Source organism: Staurois parvus, unplaced genomic scaffold, assembly GCF_062004578.1.
Source record: "Staurois parvus isolate SC_StPar_1 unplaced genomic scaffold, SC_StPar_1.0 ptg000423l, whole genome shotgun sequence".
Taxonomy (NCBI): Eukaryota; Metazoa; Chordata; class Amphibia; order Anura; family Ranidae; genus Staurois; species Staurois parvus.
In genome coordinates, this window is record NW_028318219.1 from 5346865 (window position 1) to 5365392 (window position 18528).

At 42.9% G+C, this 18528-nt stretch overlaps 1 protein-coding gene across 1 annotated transcript in view; it reads right to left on the reverse strand.

Annotated features, from left to right (window-relative positions):
* LOC149454592 (cornifelin homolog B-like) overlaps window positions 1–16717 on the reverse strand; it is a 42175-nt gene extending 25458 nt beyond the window's left edge. The window contains exon 1 of the mRNA XM_089687376.1: window positions 16624–16717. Within this exon, the coding sequence (XP_089543502.1) occupies window positions 16624–16638 (15 nt within the window). The 5' untranslated portion in view covers window positions 16639–16717. The remainder of the gene's footprint in view (window positions 1–16623) is intronic.
* Between the last annotated feature and the right edge of the window lie 1811 nt (window positions 16718–18528).

Consider the following 18528-nt stretch of genomic DNA (forward strand, 5'->3'; position numbering starts at 1 on the left):
GAAGCGGGTCAATCCTAAGCTGCGTAAGAGGTTCTTTAGGGCCTTGGTCTTCAGAGAGATCACCAGGCAGTGAGGAGGCATTGTATCTCCTCCTCTTTACTACCTGTTTTCACCCCTTGATCAGACGGTTGTGGGGTGCTTCCAGAGTGGCCCCATTTTCTTGAATGGGTTGCACTCTATTATTATTATACAGGATTTATATAGCGCCAACAGTTTGCTCAGCACTTTACATTATAGTGGGAGACAATACAGTAAGATACAAGAGGGATTTGAGGGTCCTACTCCTTGGAGCTTACAATCTAGGAGGGCGGGGTGAATGGTACAGTAGGTAGTCACTGTGGGGGATGGAGTGGTTGGAAGAGTAGAGGATTCCAGAATTAGCAGAGGGTGGGATAGGCTTCCCTGAAGAGAAAGGTTTTCAGTGATCGCCGAAAAGGCAAGTAGAGTAGGTGATAATCTGATAGATTGGGGTAGGGAGTTCCAGAGGATGGGTGATGCCCTGGAGAAGTCTTGGAGACGAGCATGGGAGGAGGAGATGAGGGAGCTAGAGAGAGTAAGAGGTCTTGTGAGGAGCGGAGTGTACGGCTTGGGTGATATTTAGAGATAAGATTGGTTATGTAAGTTGGGGCAGTGTTGTGGATGGCTTTATATGTCATTGTTAGAGTTTTGAATTTTATCCGTTGGGCAACTGGGAGCCAATGGAGGGATTGGCAGAGAGGGGAGGCAGAAACGGAATGGTTAGCGAGGTGGATGAGTCTGGCAGCAGCGTTCATGATAGACTGGAGGGGGGATAGTCTACGATGAGGTAGGCAAATGAGGAGGGAGTTACAATAGTCAAGGCGAGATATAACAAGGGAGTGAATACATTGCTTAGTGGTTTCCGGGGTTAGGAACGGCCCGTATCTTGGAGATGTTGCGTAGGTGAAGTCTACAAGATTTTGTCAGCGATTGGATCTGGGGCTGGAAGACAAGATTGGGAGTCTAGGATTACACCTAGTACCCTGACGTGAGGGGATGGACTGATGATTGTGTTAGTGATGTTTATGGTGAAGTCAGTGGGGATGGCGTGGGCAGGGGGGGAATACTAGGAGCTCAGTTTTGGACAGGTTGAGTTTGAGGAAGTGGCGTGACATCCATGCTGATATGTCGCTTAGTAGGCTAAGGGTGGAAACTGAAGGGGTGAGGTGAGGGGTAGACCGATAGATTTTCGTGTCATCAGCATAGAGATAGTGGTTGCACTCTACAGGCACTATGCCACTGATAGCAACAGGGGGTATATTTCCTGCTGTGGCATGTGTACACCCCTGGGCGCTGCCTCTGCAGCTAAAGGGGGAGCTGTTGGGGAGAGGTAACAAACGCGTCTCAACGGGGGGGGCTATTACCCCTGAACCCCAAGCGTGAAATTGCTTACTCAAATTTTCTCATCACTGTGGTTGAAAACAACCGTAAACTTGACCCACTATCCATTAGAAAATCAAACTAAGGTTCCGAAAATGAAAATTTTACAATTCTACTAGTTTAAAGCCAGTTTAAAGTTGTTCATAGACTTAGAATTTTTTTCTTCATTTGGTCTGCAGGCCAAATGAAAACAGTCTAACAGATTTCTCCATCCATGCCAAACAAATCTACATTACTGTATTCCCAAACAGTGCCTGCATCTGATCGGATACAGGTGCTGTTCATCTGCAAATTTCTAGCTGGCTCCCTTGACATAAAATCAAATGTTCGGTTGACTTTTGGTTGACTTGGGTGGTACCAACAGGGGCATCCATAACTCACATTTTGGCCAATTCAGCATCTTTCCAATTTTCTTGTCATTGCAGTTGAAAAAGCCAATTTGATCCCACTAACCATTAGAAAATCAAATGAATGTTCCGGAAATGAAAAGGTTTGCATAAAATGATGATAGTGTATGACTAGCTTTACGTTCCATGTAACATTTTCCATGTTTGCTCTTCCAAGTTTATGTTTTAGTAGATTATAGAGATTACAGCAGTAAATTAGTTTCCAGAGTAGATTAGCCACTGCAATAACTCTGCCTCTTTACTTAAGAACTGCAGAGATAAGATATCCACCTATTGTTTTGTTCCAGAACATTACTGTAATTAGACGTTTTCACAGGGAGCGACTATTTCCACTTGGATCAGTCAGCTGCCCATAGACAACTCTTGGTCCAGCCGTAAATTGTCTGGATTGGGCAAAAGTCATCAGAGCAAAATAAGACTCTTGCTGAATGGGTCAAAACCTGGACCATCAGTAGACATGTGCATGCCATCAAGTTTTGTTTCGTCATATTCATTATGCTGAACCAATTTGTTTTTGAAATTCATTTTGTTATATTCAGCATGTTTCACCTACTGTTATTCAGGATTTATATGGCGCCAACAGTTTGCTCAGCACTTAATATAAAGGGAGACAATACAGCAACAATACAGTTCAATACAAGAGGGTTAGGAGGGCCTGATCCTTGGAGCTCAGCTATGAGGAAAGATTAGAGGAACTGAATTTATTCTTTTCTAATTTATTTATTCTTGAGAAGAGATTAAGGGGGGGGGGGGGATATGATCTCCATGTATAATACATAAGGGGGGATATGATCACCATGTATAATACATAAGGGGGGGATATGATCTCCATGTATAATACATAAGGGGGGGATATGATCACCATGTATAATACATAAGGGGGGATATGATCTCCATGTATAATACATAAGGGGGGGATATGATCTCCATGTATAATACATAAGGGGGATATGATCTCTATGTATAATACATAAGGGGAATGTGATCTCCATGTATAATACATAAGGGGGATATGATCTTCATGTATAATACATAAGGGGAATGTGATCTCCATGTATAATACATAAGGGGGGATATGATCACCATGTATAATACATAAGGGGGGATATGATCACCATGTATAATACATAAGGGGGATATGATCTCCATGTATAATACATAAGGGGGGATATGATCTCCATGTATAGTACATAAGGGGGATATGATCTCCATGTATAATACATAAGGGGGGATATGATCTCCATGTATAGTACATAAGGGGGAATGTGATCTCCATGTATAATACATAAGGGGGGGATATGATCTCCATGTATAATACATAAGGGGGGATATGATCACCATGTATAATACATAAGGGGGGATATGATCTCCATGTATTATACATAAGGGGGGATATGATCTCCATGTATAATACATAAGGGGGATATGATCTCTATGTATAATACATAAGGGGAATGTGATCTCCATGTATAATACATAAGGGGGATATGATCTTCATGTATAATACATAAGGGGAATGTGATCTCCATGTATAATACATAAGGGGAATGTGATCTCCATGTATAATACATAAGGGGGGGGTGTGATCTCCATGTATAATACATAAGGGGGGGATGTGCGATCTCCATGTATAATACATAAGGGGGGGATGTGCGATCTCCATATATAATACATAAGGGGGGATATGATCTCCATGTATAATACATAAGGGGGGATATGATCTCCATGTATAATACATAAGGGGGGATATGATCTCCATGTATAATACATAAGGGGGAATGTGATCTCCATGTATAATACATAAGGGGAATGTGATCTCCATGTATAATACATAAGGGGGGGATGTGCGATCTCCATGTATAATACATAAGGGGGAATATGATCTCCATGTGTAATCCATAAGGGGGGATATGATGTCCATGTATAAATACATCAGTGGTTCAAATAGTGAACTCGGTGTAGTTATTCACCCTGAGGTCATCACAGAGGACAAGGGGGCACTCTATGTCTGGAGGAAAAGAAATGTAATCTCCAAAACACAGAAAGGTTTCTTCACAGTGAGAGCTGTGAAAATGTGGAATAGACTCCCTCAAGAGTTGGTTCTGGCCAACTCAGTGGATTGCTTTAAAAAAGTCCTGGATTATTTCTTGGATACACAGAATATAACTGGATACTAATATTTATAGGTAAAGTTGATCCAGGGAATATCTGATTGCCTCTCGGGGGATCAGGAAGGAATTTTTTCCATGCAGGAGCAAATTGGATCATGCTTTGATGGGTTTTTTGCCTTCCTCTGGATCAACTGTGGGTATAGGATAACTTTTTTTTTTTAAAGGGTTGAACTGGATGGACTTTTGTCTTTTCAGTCAGACTATGTAATCTAAGAGGGAAGGGCTGGTGGTACAAAAGCTAACAACTGTGGGGGGATGAACTGATAGGAGGAATAGAAGATTCCGTTATTAGCTGAAGGCGAGATAGGCTTCCCTGAAGAAATAGGTTTTCAGAGATCGCCTAAATGTGGGCAGAGTAGGCGATAGTCGAGTAGATTGGGGTAGAGAGTTCCAGAGGATAGGGGAGGCTCTGGAGAAGTCCTGGAGACAAGCATGGAAGGGGGAGACCAGGGAGCTAGAGAGTAGGAGGTTGTGCGAGGAGCTATTTATTGGTCTGGGTGGATTCGAAAAATGTTGCTGTTTTTTCAGAAGTTTGCTATTTATTTTCGGTGAATTTAATATTTAAAACTATTTGGAAGGCTTGAATATTTTCGGATGCAATGGAGTAACTGATGCACAATTTGGTAGTTCCGATTTTTTCAAACCTAAAAATTGCATTAGACTGTGGAACTGAACTGACTGACTGTGACAATTACAACTTCAAATTTAAATCACAAATTTACTAGGATCTGAATTATCGAACAAATTTGAAAATTTAATTAATTTCTCCTTGGTCTCGAACTACCAGCGCAACATATGACATCATCTGAATGAAATGAATGCATTTGTTAATTTTGTTATAACTTTTGTTTGGATTTGTTTACATTCATTGCTATATCATTACTATATCTATTCGGAGACTGGTATACACCAGAAGCTCTGAAAATCACATTTTTGGATGAAAATCATTGTTAGGAACTGCACATGTCTAGTGGGCAATAAAAGTCATACAAATCACCTGTCCCAAGTAGGAAATGATTAGACGACTAGTGACTACATACTACTGGGGGGGTTTAATACAGCCATTAGCACTGATGACTGTATTAGCGTCACTGGGGATGTCAGTGACACCAAGTCAGTTCCCCCCCAGTGTCAGAATGCCCGCCGCAGTCCCACTATAAGTCGCTGATCGCTGCCATTACTAGTAAAAAAAAAAAAAAAAAAAAGTAAACATTCCAGTATCTATACCATCATTTGTAGAGGCTATAACTTTCATGTAAACCAATTAATTTACATGTATTGTTTTTTTGTTTTTTTTAAGTTGATTGCTGCCATTACTAATAAAGGAAAGAAAAAAAATTCCAGAATATGTATAAGCCATTTCTAGACGCCATAACTTTGACGCAAACCAATTAATTGGAGCAGAATACATTTTGGCCTACATTTATGATGAAATTTGATTTTAAAATTTTTTTACTGGACATGTTTAATAGCAAAAAGTCTAAAATATTGTTCTCTCTCATAATTGTTGCCATTTTTTGTTTATAGCGCCAAAAAAAAAAAGGGGAGGTAAATCTCATTTGGGTGCAGTGTTGCATGACCGCGCAATTGTCAGTTAAAGTAACACAGCGCCGTATTGCAAAAAATGGCCTGGTCAGGAAGGGGGATAAATCCTCAGGAGGGAAACAAGCTGAAGTTAGAAGCCGATTGGCTACCATGCACAGCTGCACCAGATTGAGTGCTCCAGTTTAGTAAATCTCCCCAAAATGTGTCAGGGTTACCGTATTTTTCGCCGTATAAGACGCACTTTTTCTTCCCCAAAACTGGGGGGGGAAAGTTGGTGCGTCTTATACGACGAATAGAGAGAGAATCCGTCAGGCGCGGCCACGGCCGTAGGAAAGGCTGCGGCTTTGGCCTATCTCTGGAGCGGTCGGCCATCTTAGTACACCCGGCGGTGCGTGCCGACGTCATCACCCCCTCTGCTCGTGGATCAGCCCTGAAGACCGGAACGGCGCCGGAACATGGCGAGAGGAACGCGCGGAGCAAAGGTAAGTGAATTGACACAATATGGGGAATGAATTACTATAGGGGGCATGAATTACTATATGGGGGATGAATTACTATGGGGGATGAATTACTATGGGGGATGAATTACTATATGGGGGATGAATTACTATATGGGGGATGAATTACTATAGGGGATGAATTACTATATGTATTGGGTTCAGAATCTTTTTTTTCTAGATTTTCCTCCTTTAAAATTGGGTACGTCTTATATTCCGGAGCGTCTTATATGGCGAAAAATACGGTAAGTCCTGCACTGCATTGTGGTGCATAATGACTGTACAATGCAAATATCCTTTAAATAAATAGATCTATTATATGTATTGTTCTGGTGTCTGACATTGCAACAGTCCAATGCATCAAAAGAATTTTGTGTGGGTGTTAGAGAAAAAAGGTGGCTGGACAGAAGGTTTACATCACTTTTTTTTTTAGCAGTCATATTTTTTTAAGCTGAAGCTTGAATATGACATATGTAACATACCAGGGGCGGACTGACAACTCATGGGGCCCCCGGGCAATAGGGGATCATGGGGCCCCTGTGTCCTTGCCCAAACTCAAAAAAGCCTATGAAAAAGGTACCAGGGGCATCTCATGGGGCCCTCTACTGACCCCGGGCCCTCGGGCAGTGCCCGAGTTTCCAAATGGTCAGTCCGCCCCTGTAACATACTTACACTGATACATCTTGAACCAATGCAAATATGAATATACCATACCTGTGGGTTCCCCATGGAAACTGGAAGTTCTTGTGGTAACCAGAAATTTCCAATCCGCAGGGTACATTAGCTTTGCTGATTACAGAGCTTAAGCTCTGACTCAGTAGGGAAGTCGGACCTCTGCAGCAAGACCACTGCTTCCAAGCAGAGAACCTCAACCTCCAAGAACATATTCTTATTATATATCGTGAACCCCAGCGCACAAAGAAATTTAAATTAAATCTAAAACGTGATAAAGATACTGGTATGCTACTGTGCAACAGTGTAAAACACCAATATATAAAGAAAAAGACATAACAGTGCAAACCACAAGACTCTTCACCATAAATTGACATAAATCAAAGTGTCCACAAAATATCATACATAAATATCTATAAAAACTTAATTAAAACTTTAAAAAGTTGTCCTTCCCAAAGGTGTATAATGATAAACAAATCTTCTCCCAAAGAAAAATGTGCTTCAACCAATTGGTTATGTGTTAGAGAAGACACTGGTAGCTTGTGATGAGGCAGAACTCTGTTTTACTTGTGTGGCTTAAGTTGCAAACATGCAGAACACATTTCAGCAGACATCTTGGTTTTGAAGAGAGGAAGGAAGAGAGAGAACCAACAAGTTTTACACATATGCACAACTAGTAACCTTAGTGTACAGTGCAATCTACTGGTCAAGTGATATTAACACACAATACTATATAGTACATGCTGTTGTATCTCCAACACCACCATCCACCAGTGACAAATCAATATCAACCGCACTCACCAGATGTTGGTAAATATTGCGCCTTTTAGGATTTTAGGGATCCTATGCCCCCTCTAAAACTCTCCAGAGCTCCTTTTTCACCTTGATTGGTACAATGGTCTCCTTCAACTCACTCCTTCAAAAACTCCAGCAGTGCAGAAGAAAAAATATCATAGCGTAATACTGCCAGTAACTATGCAAAAAAAAAAAGGCACAGGAACTTATAGACAAGATAGGAGGAGCACTTGATATGCAGGGGCATCACACTTTTATAACATATTTATTGAACTTCGCCGTTCAGCCATGCGGTTTGGGGCAAAATGTACCCCACTTCATCAAGGCTGAGGTGGCAGATGAATTGATGACTGGCCTGGATCTGGAGATGAGTTGTTGCCAGAGCTCTTGTGAGGCTGTAGGAAATGGAAAAAAGTTTTGGCCAAAGCATGCAGGACCAGGAAGACCACGGTGATAACTTTAGTAGCACAGACTACTACATTTATTTCTTCCCCAGCTGCTCCTCGGGTATGAGGTATGCATACTTACATTGGTCCAAGTTGGCCCAATGTATGTATGCAATAAGGATCATACCTGGAGTTCAGATTTAAAGTCTACAATGGATTGTATCAATATACAATCTCCCATTAAAATCATGGTCCACCCTACGTCCTGCGCCTAATAGGGCCAAACAAAATCCATGCAATATACTGTAGATGATCATGATATCCATCAGAAGTCCCTACCTTCTAGGAAGGCTCACCTATATGGCTGCTTTATTCCTTCCATAGGTGAGCAAAACAGGGCAAACCATTGAATGGCACTCTACTGGTTTCACCATCCCCACCTGGATGCGTCGTATGTTTGTGTGATTCCTTTCACAGGCTGCAAAAACAGGATAGACCCTTGAAAAGCAGCTGACTTGTTTCACCGGCTCCACCTGATGGTAACATGTTGTGGGATTCTTACCACAGGTGAAGAAAATGGGGCAGATCCTTAACTTGCCATGTGCCTGTGTCAGAACCAGCAGGTGGAGCCGCAAAAGCACTCATTTGCCATTCAAGGTCCCATCATGTTCTTCTCACCCGTAGAAGGGGTCACGCAGTCTTATGTTTTGGATGATGAGGGGGACTCCGATTGTCGTGAGCAGGGACGTTTGCCTTGGGCGGCATTTTTCACGGGGGCGGGGGGCTGCGCCGCCCTCCCCCCCCTCTCGCAGCAGTGATATCTCTGAGGCTGGTGATTGAGCCGCAACTCAGAGCGGAAGGTGACAAATCGAGCGGAGGTAGGCCAAGCCAGGCAGGAGGGCATCAGTGGTAGTCACAGGGTGTGCATGGGATCTGGTAGGTTGGAGGTGGCCTGCCTGTCCCATCCTTGTGGGCACTCCCTGGGTATGTGTTGAGGATGGAGAGCACAGGCTGGGAGGATTCATGACAGACTGGCTGATTGTCAGCCAGAGTGAACAGTTTAGTGTTGCCTAGGGCAGCACAAACCCAAGATACACAACTGACGGTGAGCATCTATAATGTAAACTATGAAATTCAGATTCACAGAAATCTATTTTTGCACAACAGTAGAGTTGGGATTAAGTGGCAATCTACTGGATGGACAGATGTTTGAACAAAAGAACACTTTTTGGTGTACATCTAAGCTTGGTTGTGGCTGCTATATTCATTTTATGATATATTTCATTGGGGGTGACTATATAATAGAGTACATATATACATTTCAAAAAGTTATGCATTGTAAACTCCAATTATAGTAGAGGAGGCGGTACGGCAACGCATAGAGGAACACTATATATTGCGAATTACTGAATTTATGGTCACACCATTGAAGCCTTCACAACAGTATTTGCACAAGAATCTTATAGGGCAGTCACCTGTTAAAATGGGATTGATATGCCTGTGATTTATACCAATCTTGAATATTACAGTACTCCCCAGGTTATGGCCAACTAGTGAACCCATGTGGTGGGGCTTAACTAATAGCTATAGATCATTAAGAAGATACTATCTAGGCAGATATTTTTCGGAATGTGACTGGGACCTGATCTTGGAAACTGCCATACTTTTCTGGATTCCCATACTGGATGCTTATTTTGGAATTGTAATAAGCTACTTTATTGATTGACACCATTGGAGAACTGCTATTGATGTCAAATGGTTGCTTAATTCATAAAGCCTATTAAAATATTGAATTGAGATACCTGGAACTAAGGCTAAAGATTGATCCTAAAATATTTATATGATCTCATCAGAATATTCCCTCAATTTTGGAAAATGTGTAGTTTTTCTACTAAAGGTAAATAGGCTGCTGACCTTGCAAGGAAAGATGTACTTTGCAAGGAAATTTTCCCCAGAGCTTAGTGAATGTGATGCAGCTCTCCTAATTTCATCACTACTTCCATATCCCTTGGAGGACGTCCCATGGGATGAAACACGTAGGGAGGAGCATAGCTGTGACATCATCACACCTGCTCAGATGTGCAGTGGTTGTTTGTGATCTGTCTGTACTTCTTATGTGGGAAAAGCATATGTCAACCACTGCTCCCATGTTTTAAAAAATTTTCGTTGGGGAGTCATTACGGATTCTCGACATCTGTTCATTAAGCATCGGAGTGGTCTCGCACCCCTGAAGAGGAACAGACGGGCTCTTCCACGCCTGGGCAATTGTTCTAGTGGCCGATAGAAACAAATAGGAAGCCAACTTCTGCTGATGGGCCAACAGGCCCGGTTTGGGACAATGAAGCAAATGGAGAGATGGAACAAGGTGTACAGAAGGCCAAAGACACAAGACCAAAAACAAATCAGTCTTGGGCATGACCACCATATATGCAACACATCTCCAGGATGGCCTCAACCCTGAAAGCAGCGATCACTATAGGCAGGGTTCGCCAGGACCCAATACCAACGAAACATTACTTTGTATGCCGCTTCCAGCGTGGCTGTATTAAATGAACATTTAGCTACAAACAACCAGGCCTTATTCCAGTCCTCCAGATCTATGACCATTGCCAAGTCACGCTCCCACTGGACAGCATATGATGGAGAGGTTCGCCTTTAGCGCCTATTCAAGGATGCATAGAGTAGGGAAACAAGACCCGGGGCGCCCGGGCGCTGTTGGCAAAGCTGTTCAAAAGCCGATTTCTGATATGGAAAGGTGGAAGTGCCATGCAGTAAGGTCAACTAGTGCCGCAATTGAAGGTAACTGAGAAATTCTATCTGAGGTATACCTCGTGATTCCCGAAGAGAGTTCTAACTGGGGAAGGATCGAGAGGTCAAAAAGTGTCACACCTGTGAAAAACCATTGGCCACCCACCAAGAGAATGCCCCTGGCTGATCTAAACCCAGCAGAAAATGAGGATTATTGATAATTGGGAGCAAGGTAGAAAGGGTGACATCAAGTCACTAGGAGTAGTGTACTGAATCCCACACTCATAGGCCATGGAGCAAAATGGGACTCAATGTCCTTGGACGTTGGGCCGGGGGAGCCATAAAAGTGGCAATGTCGCAATTGGGGTACAGTTAAGTAGTTCCAATAGAACCCAGAGAGGGACATCAGAAGAAGTGTGCAACATAGACAGGGGGGCAATCTGGCTCACTTGGTAATACTTGGCTACATTAGGCACCCCAAGACCTTCCTGCAGTCTATGGGTGAAAAGCGTGTTTCTGGAGACTCTGGGGTGTCTGTCAGCCCAGATAAATTGCATAATCCTTGCCTGAAGTAACCGGAGAAAATGTGGAGGAACCCACACTGGGAGGTTGCAAAAATACAACAATTTAGGCAGGATAGTCATTTTCACCGAATTAAGCCATCCTATCCAGGACAGGTGCAGGAATTGCCAAGACTGCATAAGGAAGGACACAGAGCGAAGCAATGGATAATAATTTGCAGTAAACAGAGCCAAAGGTGGGGGTCAGACGAATGCCAAAGTATTCCAGGGAAGAGGAAGCCCATTTGTAAGGGAAGTGGGATTGCAGGCATGAAACCAAATCTGAGGCCAAAGTGATATTGAGAGCGACATTCTTATCCAAATTAATACGGAGACCCAAAATCAATGAAAAACACGCAAGGACCCGTTGTATGTTGGGAGCGTTGTCAAGGGATTAGTGAGAGTCAAGAGGGCATCCTCCGCAAAAAGATTTAACTTGAATTCCTGTCCCTCGATATATTACAAACTGCTCGGAGTGCCAAAGCCAGCGGCTCAAGCGCCAGGACAAAAGAGCGACAGACAAGGGGCATCCCTGTCTTGTCCCTCGCCAAATGGAAAAGGTATCTGAGAAGTACCCCGCATACTTAACCGAAGTGGAGGGGAAAGAATACAAGGCCTGGATCCAAGAAAGGAGAGAATCCCCAAAGCCCCAACAGGACAGCACAAACCACAGATATTCCCAGGATAGGGAATCAAAAGCTTTGTATACATCTAAAAGACAGAAGATGTATAAGGTGAACAACTTTATGAACATTATCACCCGCCTGCCTTCCAGGGACGAATCCCACTTGGTCCCTGTGGACCAGACTCCGCAAATAATTATTGATATGAAGACTGAGAAGCTTGCCCAGTATCTTCAGATCCTCATTAAGAAGAGAAATGGGCTGAAAGTCTTGCGGTTCCTGGAAGTCTTCCGTTGTCTTAAGAATCATTGAGATATGAGCTCTAACGCACGTCTGGAGAAGGCAGAAAACCCTGTCACAATTTATTAAAATAATCAGCCAAAAAGGGTGCCAACAGGGTTGCAAATTTATTGTAATAGAGACCTGAAAAGCCATCAGGACCCGAGGCCACGGTGGACCGTAAAGATATGATAGCTTGAAGCACTTGATACAAATACACCTGCATGAAGGGCCACCCATGCCGCTTCGGACAATCCAGGGAGTCATAGATCTTGAAAGACCGCTTCCGCCTGAGCTACAGGAAAGGGATCTGGTTTGGCATATAAGTGTGAAAGGAAGTCCGGGAAACAACCTGCTGGGGATTGGAGGTGTAGCCTCCAGCAGGGAGCCACAACTGGACCAGTTTATGGGGTTTCCCCACGGAATTAAGTTTCCTAGCCAGCACCCGGTTTATTAGCACAGGTATAAAATTTATGTTTGGTCCAAAGCAGGGCCTGTTCAGCCTCCGAAGAGGCAAGCAAGTCCAATTCTGCCGCCAGGGTGTCCCATATTCATTTATGGGCCGCGGACGGGTGCGACTTCCAGCGAGTATCCGCAGAGGCTGGTAAAGAGTGGAGATCTGAAAGACGATGCACCCAATCCTGCTTCCGAGCCGCAGCCAGCTGTATGTGACCCTGCACCGTAGCTTTAAGCGCCTCCCTCATGGGCACTGCCGAAGAAACCGATCCCGAGTTCTCCGTATGGAGATGGCCGGGGACGCTGCAGGGGACACATCGCGGGAGCGAAGGACAAGGTAAGCTCTGCAGGGAATCCCTATGCAGCGCCGCTTGGTAAGCCCGAGTGTAGCTCGGGGTTACCGCTTTTGGCACTGACATTTTACCCCGAGCTACACTCGGGAATACCGCCAGGGAGGTTAATGCTAAAACAAAAACACTAAAAAATTATTTTTTTTTAACATGACTTTACACAGCTAATGTTACCAACGTTATTAAAATGCCCCGTGTGCATGGAGCCTATGCATTTTGAATCTACTGTATATTTAAAGTGTTACTAAACCCACAACAGTAGAATCAGTCTGTAAATGCAGTACAGACGTAATCCGTAGTCTTGTGTGGTATAATGTGTGTAAAATATATATACACACACACACAGCACAGTGGCTAAGTGGTTAGCACTTCCGCCTGGAAGTACTAAGGTCGTTTGTTCGAATCCAAACCATGGCACCACCTGCCTGGAGTTTGCATGTTTTCCCTGTGCCTGCGTGGGTTTCCTCCGGGTACTCAGTTTTCCTCCCACACTCAAAAGACATGCTGGTAGGTGAATTGGCTCCTGTGTACATTGGCCCTAGTATGTGTATGCATGAATGTGAGTTAGGGACCTTAGATTGTACACCCCTTGAGGGTTAGGGACTGATGTGAATGTACAATACATATGTAAAAGTGCTGTGTAAATTCAGGACACTATATAAATACCTAAAATAAATATATATTGATTGAAGATATTGAAACACATACTGTTCATTCTGAGACAGGTCAGTGAAAAGACCACTTTACACATCAAAAGAACTTTTTGTGATGTTAAATTTTATGCAGGTCACCTGGGTATTTGGGGAACAGCCTGTTTATCCAAAAACTTCCAACACCAAAAACAATTGTGCAACTTCTGTTGGTGGTGGATATATATATTTCAGAGATATTTTTGTTCACATTTATTTTATATCACAAATTTAAGTTGTATATTTAATTTGAAAATAGCGCTACCTTTTATTGTTATCATTTAGCAGTTTATATTTACTAAAATATTTGAATTTCTATGTTGTGTGTACTGTGGGAGACCAGATATCGTGAATGCGGGGTCCTGGGAGAGCGGATCTAGTGAATGCGGGGTCCTGGGAGAGCGGATCTAGTGAATGCGGGGTCCGGGGAGAGCGGATCTAGTGAATGCGGGGTCCGGGGAGAGCGGATCTAGTGAATGCGGGGTCCGGGGAGAGCGGATCTAGTGAATGCGGGGTCCGGGGAGAGCGGATCTAGTGAATGCGGGGTCCGGGGAGAGCGGATCTAGTGAATGCGGGGTCCGGGGAGAGCGGATCTAGTGAATGCGGGGTCCGGGGAGAGCGGATCTAGTGAATGCGGGGTCCGAGGAGAGCGGATCTAGTGAATGCGGGGTCCGGGGAGAGCGGATCTAGTGAAGGCAGGGTCCGGGGAGACCGGATCTAGTGAAGGCGGGGTCCGGGGAGAGCAGATCTAGTGAAGGCGGGGTCCGGGGAGAGCAGATCTAGTGAAGGCGGGGTCCGGGGAGAGCAGATCTAGTGAAGGCGGGGTCCGGGGAGAGCAGATATAGTGAATGCAGGGTCCGGGGATTAGTATCACTTTAAGAGAACTTCTGTACATTAATATAGTCCCTTGCAGTCTTCAGAACAGGCATTGCTTCCTTTGTTTTACAGTATAATTTTTATAGTGAACTCCTGACTTCCTGAGGAAGTTAGAGACCATCAAACCTTACAATCTGCACATACAGTTGTGCAACACACTGGTAACCACACACTGTGTAAATATGGGTAATAAATGGAGAAATCCACTGAGAGTCCATCCTGCTATGCTCCCCCCTACATTTTTGGCTTTCCTATGTTATGCTTTGTGACCATGTGTACTTATCATAACAACATTCATACGCATGTAATAGGTGACCTGACAAAAAACAAAAACAAAAACAAAAAAACCCATCCTACTGTGTATGAATGTCGACTTCACAGGAGGTTCCCAGGCTTCATGCTTCACAGCTTGAATAATGAATATGTACTACTGGATGTCTGCAGAACGTAATAAAAATTCCAGCAATAACAGTACTTGACCTCAAAGTATCAACTATTTTAAGTAACATTAGAGACAGATGAAACTAGCTTTCTGCTCAAAAAAACTAAAATTGACCATTTATCATATTTGTGGACACAACCATCACACCTACTATATGAAAATATGCGGAGATCTTTCCAAATTATTGAGAGTGGGTATTTCCAGTGGAGAGTACTATTAATGCCATGCAAAGAAGTTTTGGAGAATTGTGTACTTGCAACCTCATGGCAACTGTTTAGGGAAGGCTCTTTACTATTCCATCATGACTGTGTCTCTGTGTAAAAAGCCAAATCCATGAATGGTTTGATGGGTTTGGTGAGCTCAGACCTCAACGCTACTGAACACATTTGAGATGATTTGGAATGCAGATTGTGAGCAAAGTCATCTCATCCATCATCAGTACTTGACCTAACAAATGCTCTTTTGACTGAGTAGGCACAAGATCCCTCAGAATCTTGTGGACAGCCTTTTCAGAAGAGTGGAGGCTGTTATAGCCAGAAACAGGGGGCCAACACCATATTAATTTCCATGGGTTTGGAAGGAGATATCCAAAAACATATATAGGCAAAAAAAATAAATAAATACAAAAAATAAATAAATATATATATATATATATATACACACACATACATAATAATACATATATAATATAGGTCTAAAAATCTAAAGAAGAAAAAAATCTCAAGAGTAAAGAGTCTCCGCGTAAAAAACAAATTTGCAAGTAACCGCAGATGAGAGTCTCACGCAGTAGATGGTGTCTGTGGATTTACACAGGAAACGTCACGATGTGTAAAATTTTTTGCCTTTCATATGCTACCACAGACACACTTATTCCGAAAGCATTTGTACAATGAGATTCCTGGTGCAATGCTTGCCAGTGCAAGTTAGAGGAAAAACAGCCATCGACTAAATATTTAGAACACAAAAGTAGCTATTGAGTGAAAGAGCCCCAATGTCTATTGGAACTTGAATTGTATGCAAGGACTGAAATCAATCTAGAACCTTTGGCAAAATAAAAACAAACATAATTGGATCAGTTCATTTAACCAAATCATCAGGAAAAGATTACTGTAGATACGTAGCTAAAGCAGCAACCTGACAATTTTGTAGAACAGACAATTTTCAGATCTTACGATTGGCAAACATTCAAAAAATAGTTTTGAGATTCACCTTAAACCTGCACAATGATACCAAGGAGAACAACTCAACTGCTTACTAAGGTTGGCTACAGTTTTCTTGACTTTCAATGGAGATAAATGATCCAGGTTTGGATACCATCTACCTTTACTCATCTTATTAGAAGCTGCAGATTCTCCATGTGTATAACTGACTTCTCTGCTTAGTACCATCCTCTTGTCTCAGCTTATCCCCAAGCATCATGCTCAACCTCGGCATCACCAGTGGGTCAATTGTGAGCACCCAAAGCTAGCAAACAAAAAACTTTTCTTTTCTTTAAAAGTTGTTCAGAAATAACTAAGCAAGCCCAGAGCAGAATAATCACAGATTGTGCACAAGAATTGGGTGCAAGGACAAGAACATTAATATTTAAATCCCAATGCAATTCCTGATAGCCAGGGGCACCTTAAAATGCCTGGAAATACAGTTCTACAATGTCTTTTGCATTTTTTCAAACAAGTGTCTATAATTCTTCTCTGCAAGTCCAATAAATGAGCAAAGAGCTGAAACCTACTTGTTGTGCAGACATGTTCCAGATGAAGGTATTGTAGACTAGGGGAAGCGACTAGCTAGCTAGTCCATTCAGTCACATTCCCCTCCCTCCCCCAACCTTGTACCTCCCTCAGCCTTCTATTAAGTCTGGATCTGTTTATTTTCTATACATATACTCCCCCTTCCTCCACATTCCTCTACCCCCTCATTTTAATCTTCGGAGTTGTAATTTTTTTTTCTACTTGCAACAATTGTGATAAACCTGTTTTTCTTGATGTCAAGAATACTCTGCTGGTGTGGAGATGAGGTGATCACTTCAGGCTGCAAATTCAGACCTGTAATATAGTCAGCCGTGGATTATAATAAGGGCAGAATGGGTAGCGGCAAGAGGACCCACACTACAAGGGGGCTGCATGGGAATGCTAAAAGCCTGCAGCTCAGTTCTGTTTACAAGTCAATTTCTACTTTGCAGGTCTTTATTTTTTTTTTTTTTAGACGGAGATTTCAGCCCTTCTATTCCTCTCAGTGAAGGCTTCTTTTAAGATGATCAAATGATGATACACAATACACAAGCACTTTCCGGTACCCAGAAGCTCCTTTTCAATATTATGTGGCACCTTTGCATGTTTAACTTGCAAAGAGTATAATGCTACATGAGATTCAAAAATATAAAAACTGCATTCCATTTCCTTTTAAATTCTTCAGAATCAAAGAAGAAACAGGTGGACAATGACCCTTTTCCATGGTCATAGTAAACTGGCAGAGACTCTTTAATTGAAAACAGTCTGGGGCCCATCATTTCGGATCATTTCTTTGTGAGTGGGCAAACATTCAAAATCAGCAGGGGATCAAATACTTATTTCCTTCAATGTACATAAAAGTATAGTAGATGGATAAGGCAAGCACCTCATGGCTATAGCAGACAACAATGGGCCAGGAGTTCTTAGATGAACGTCAGTTGGAAAGCTAGTTCCAGTACTTATGGTTCTCTTCCAGTATAACAAAAATTCCCAGCTCACTTACCAGCCAACCTGCAACAAACCAAATTGTCCTGTCGAACACTTCAAGTAAAAACAAAGGGTATAGTTTGCACACATTTGCAAATATATGCATAAGCTGCAGGGGTCACTTCACGGCACCCCAGTATATCTGCAGTTCTAAATAAATTTTGAGAGTCTCCAAAGTAAGAGCACATATACAGTATAATAATGGATAGATTAAGGGCAGGTATGCCTGGAGGAAGCCCACCCCCCTTAAAGTGGTTGTAAAGGCACCGAAGGTAAAAAAAAAAAACTCTGTGCAGCAGCCCCCCCTAATACTCACCTAAGCCCCCTCTCGATCCAGCGATGTGCACTGGAGTCTCGACTATCCCGGGACTGCCTCTCATTGGCTGAACAGCAGCGAGAGCCATTGGTTCCCGCTGCTGTCAATCACAGCCAGTGAGCCAATAAGAGAGATGGTGCGGAGGCACAGCCGAACCACAGCTCTGTGTGTGAATGGACACACAGAGAAGCAGGTGCCCTCATAGCACATTGCTTTCTGTGGGGTCACCCGACAGGAGGGAGGGGCCGAGAGAGCCTGTGGGGGACCCGAGAAGGAGGATGATTCAGGCTGCTCTGTGCAAAACCACTGCATACAACAGATATGTATAGACATGTTTGTTATTTTTAGAAAAAAAATCATGTAAGCCTTTAGTATCTCTTTAAAGGTATAGGAATGCACTAGTCACACAGCAATAGCACAATGGCAGCTATGGTGTCCAGTGCGTCCCCTCACCAAAACACTCAAAAAGTGAGCTTGCTTTTGGACACGCAGAATTTTTGAACTAATGGACTACCAGAGGAAGAGATGGCAGTAGGATGCAGTACGGTGCCATGCAGTACCAAAATGCTCAAAAATTGAGCTTGCTTTTGACATTCAATTTTGG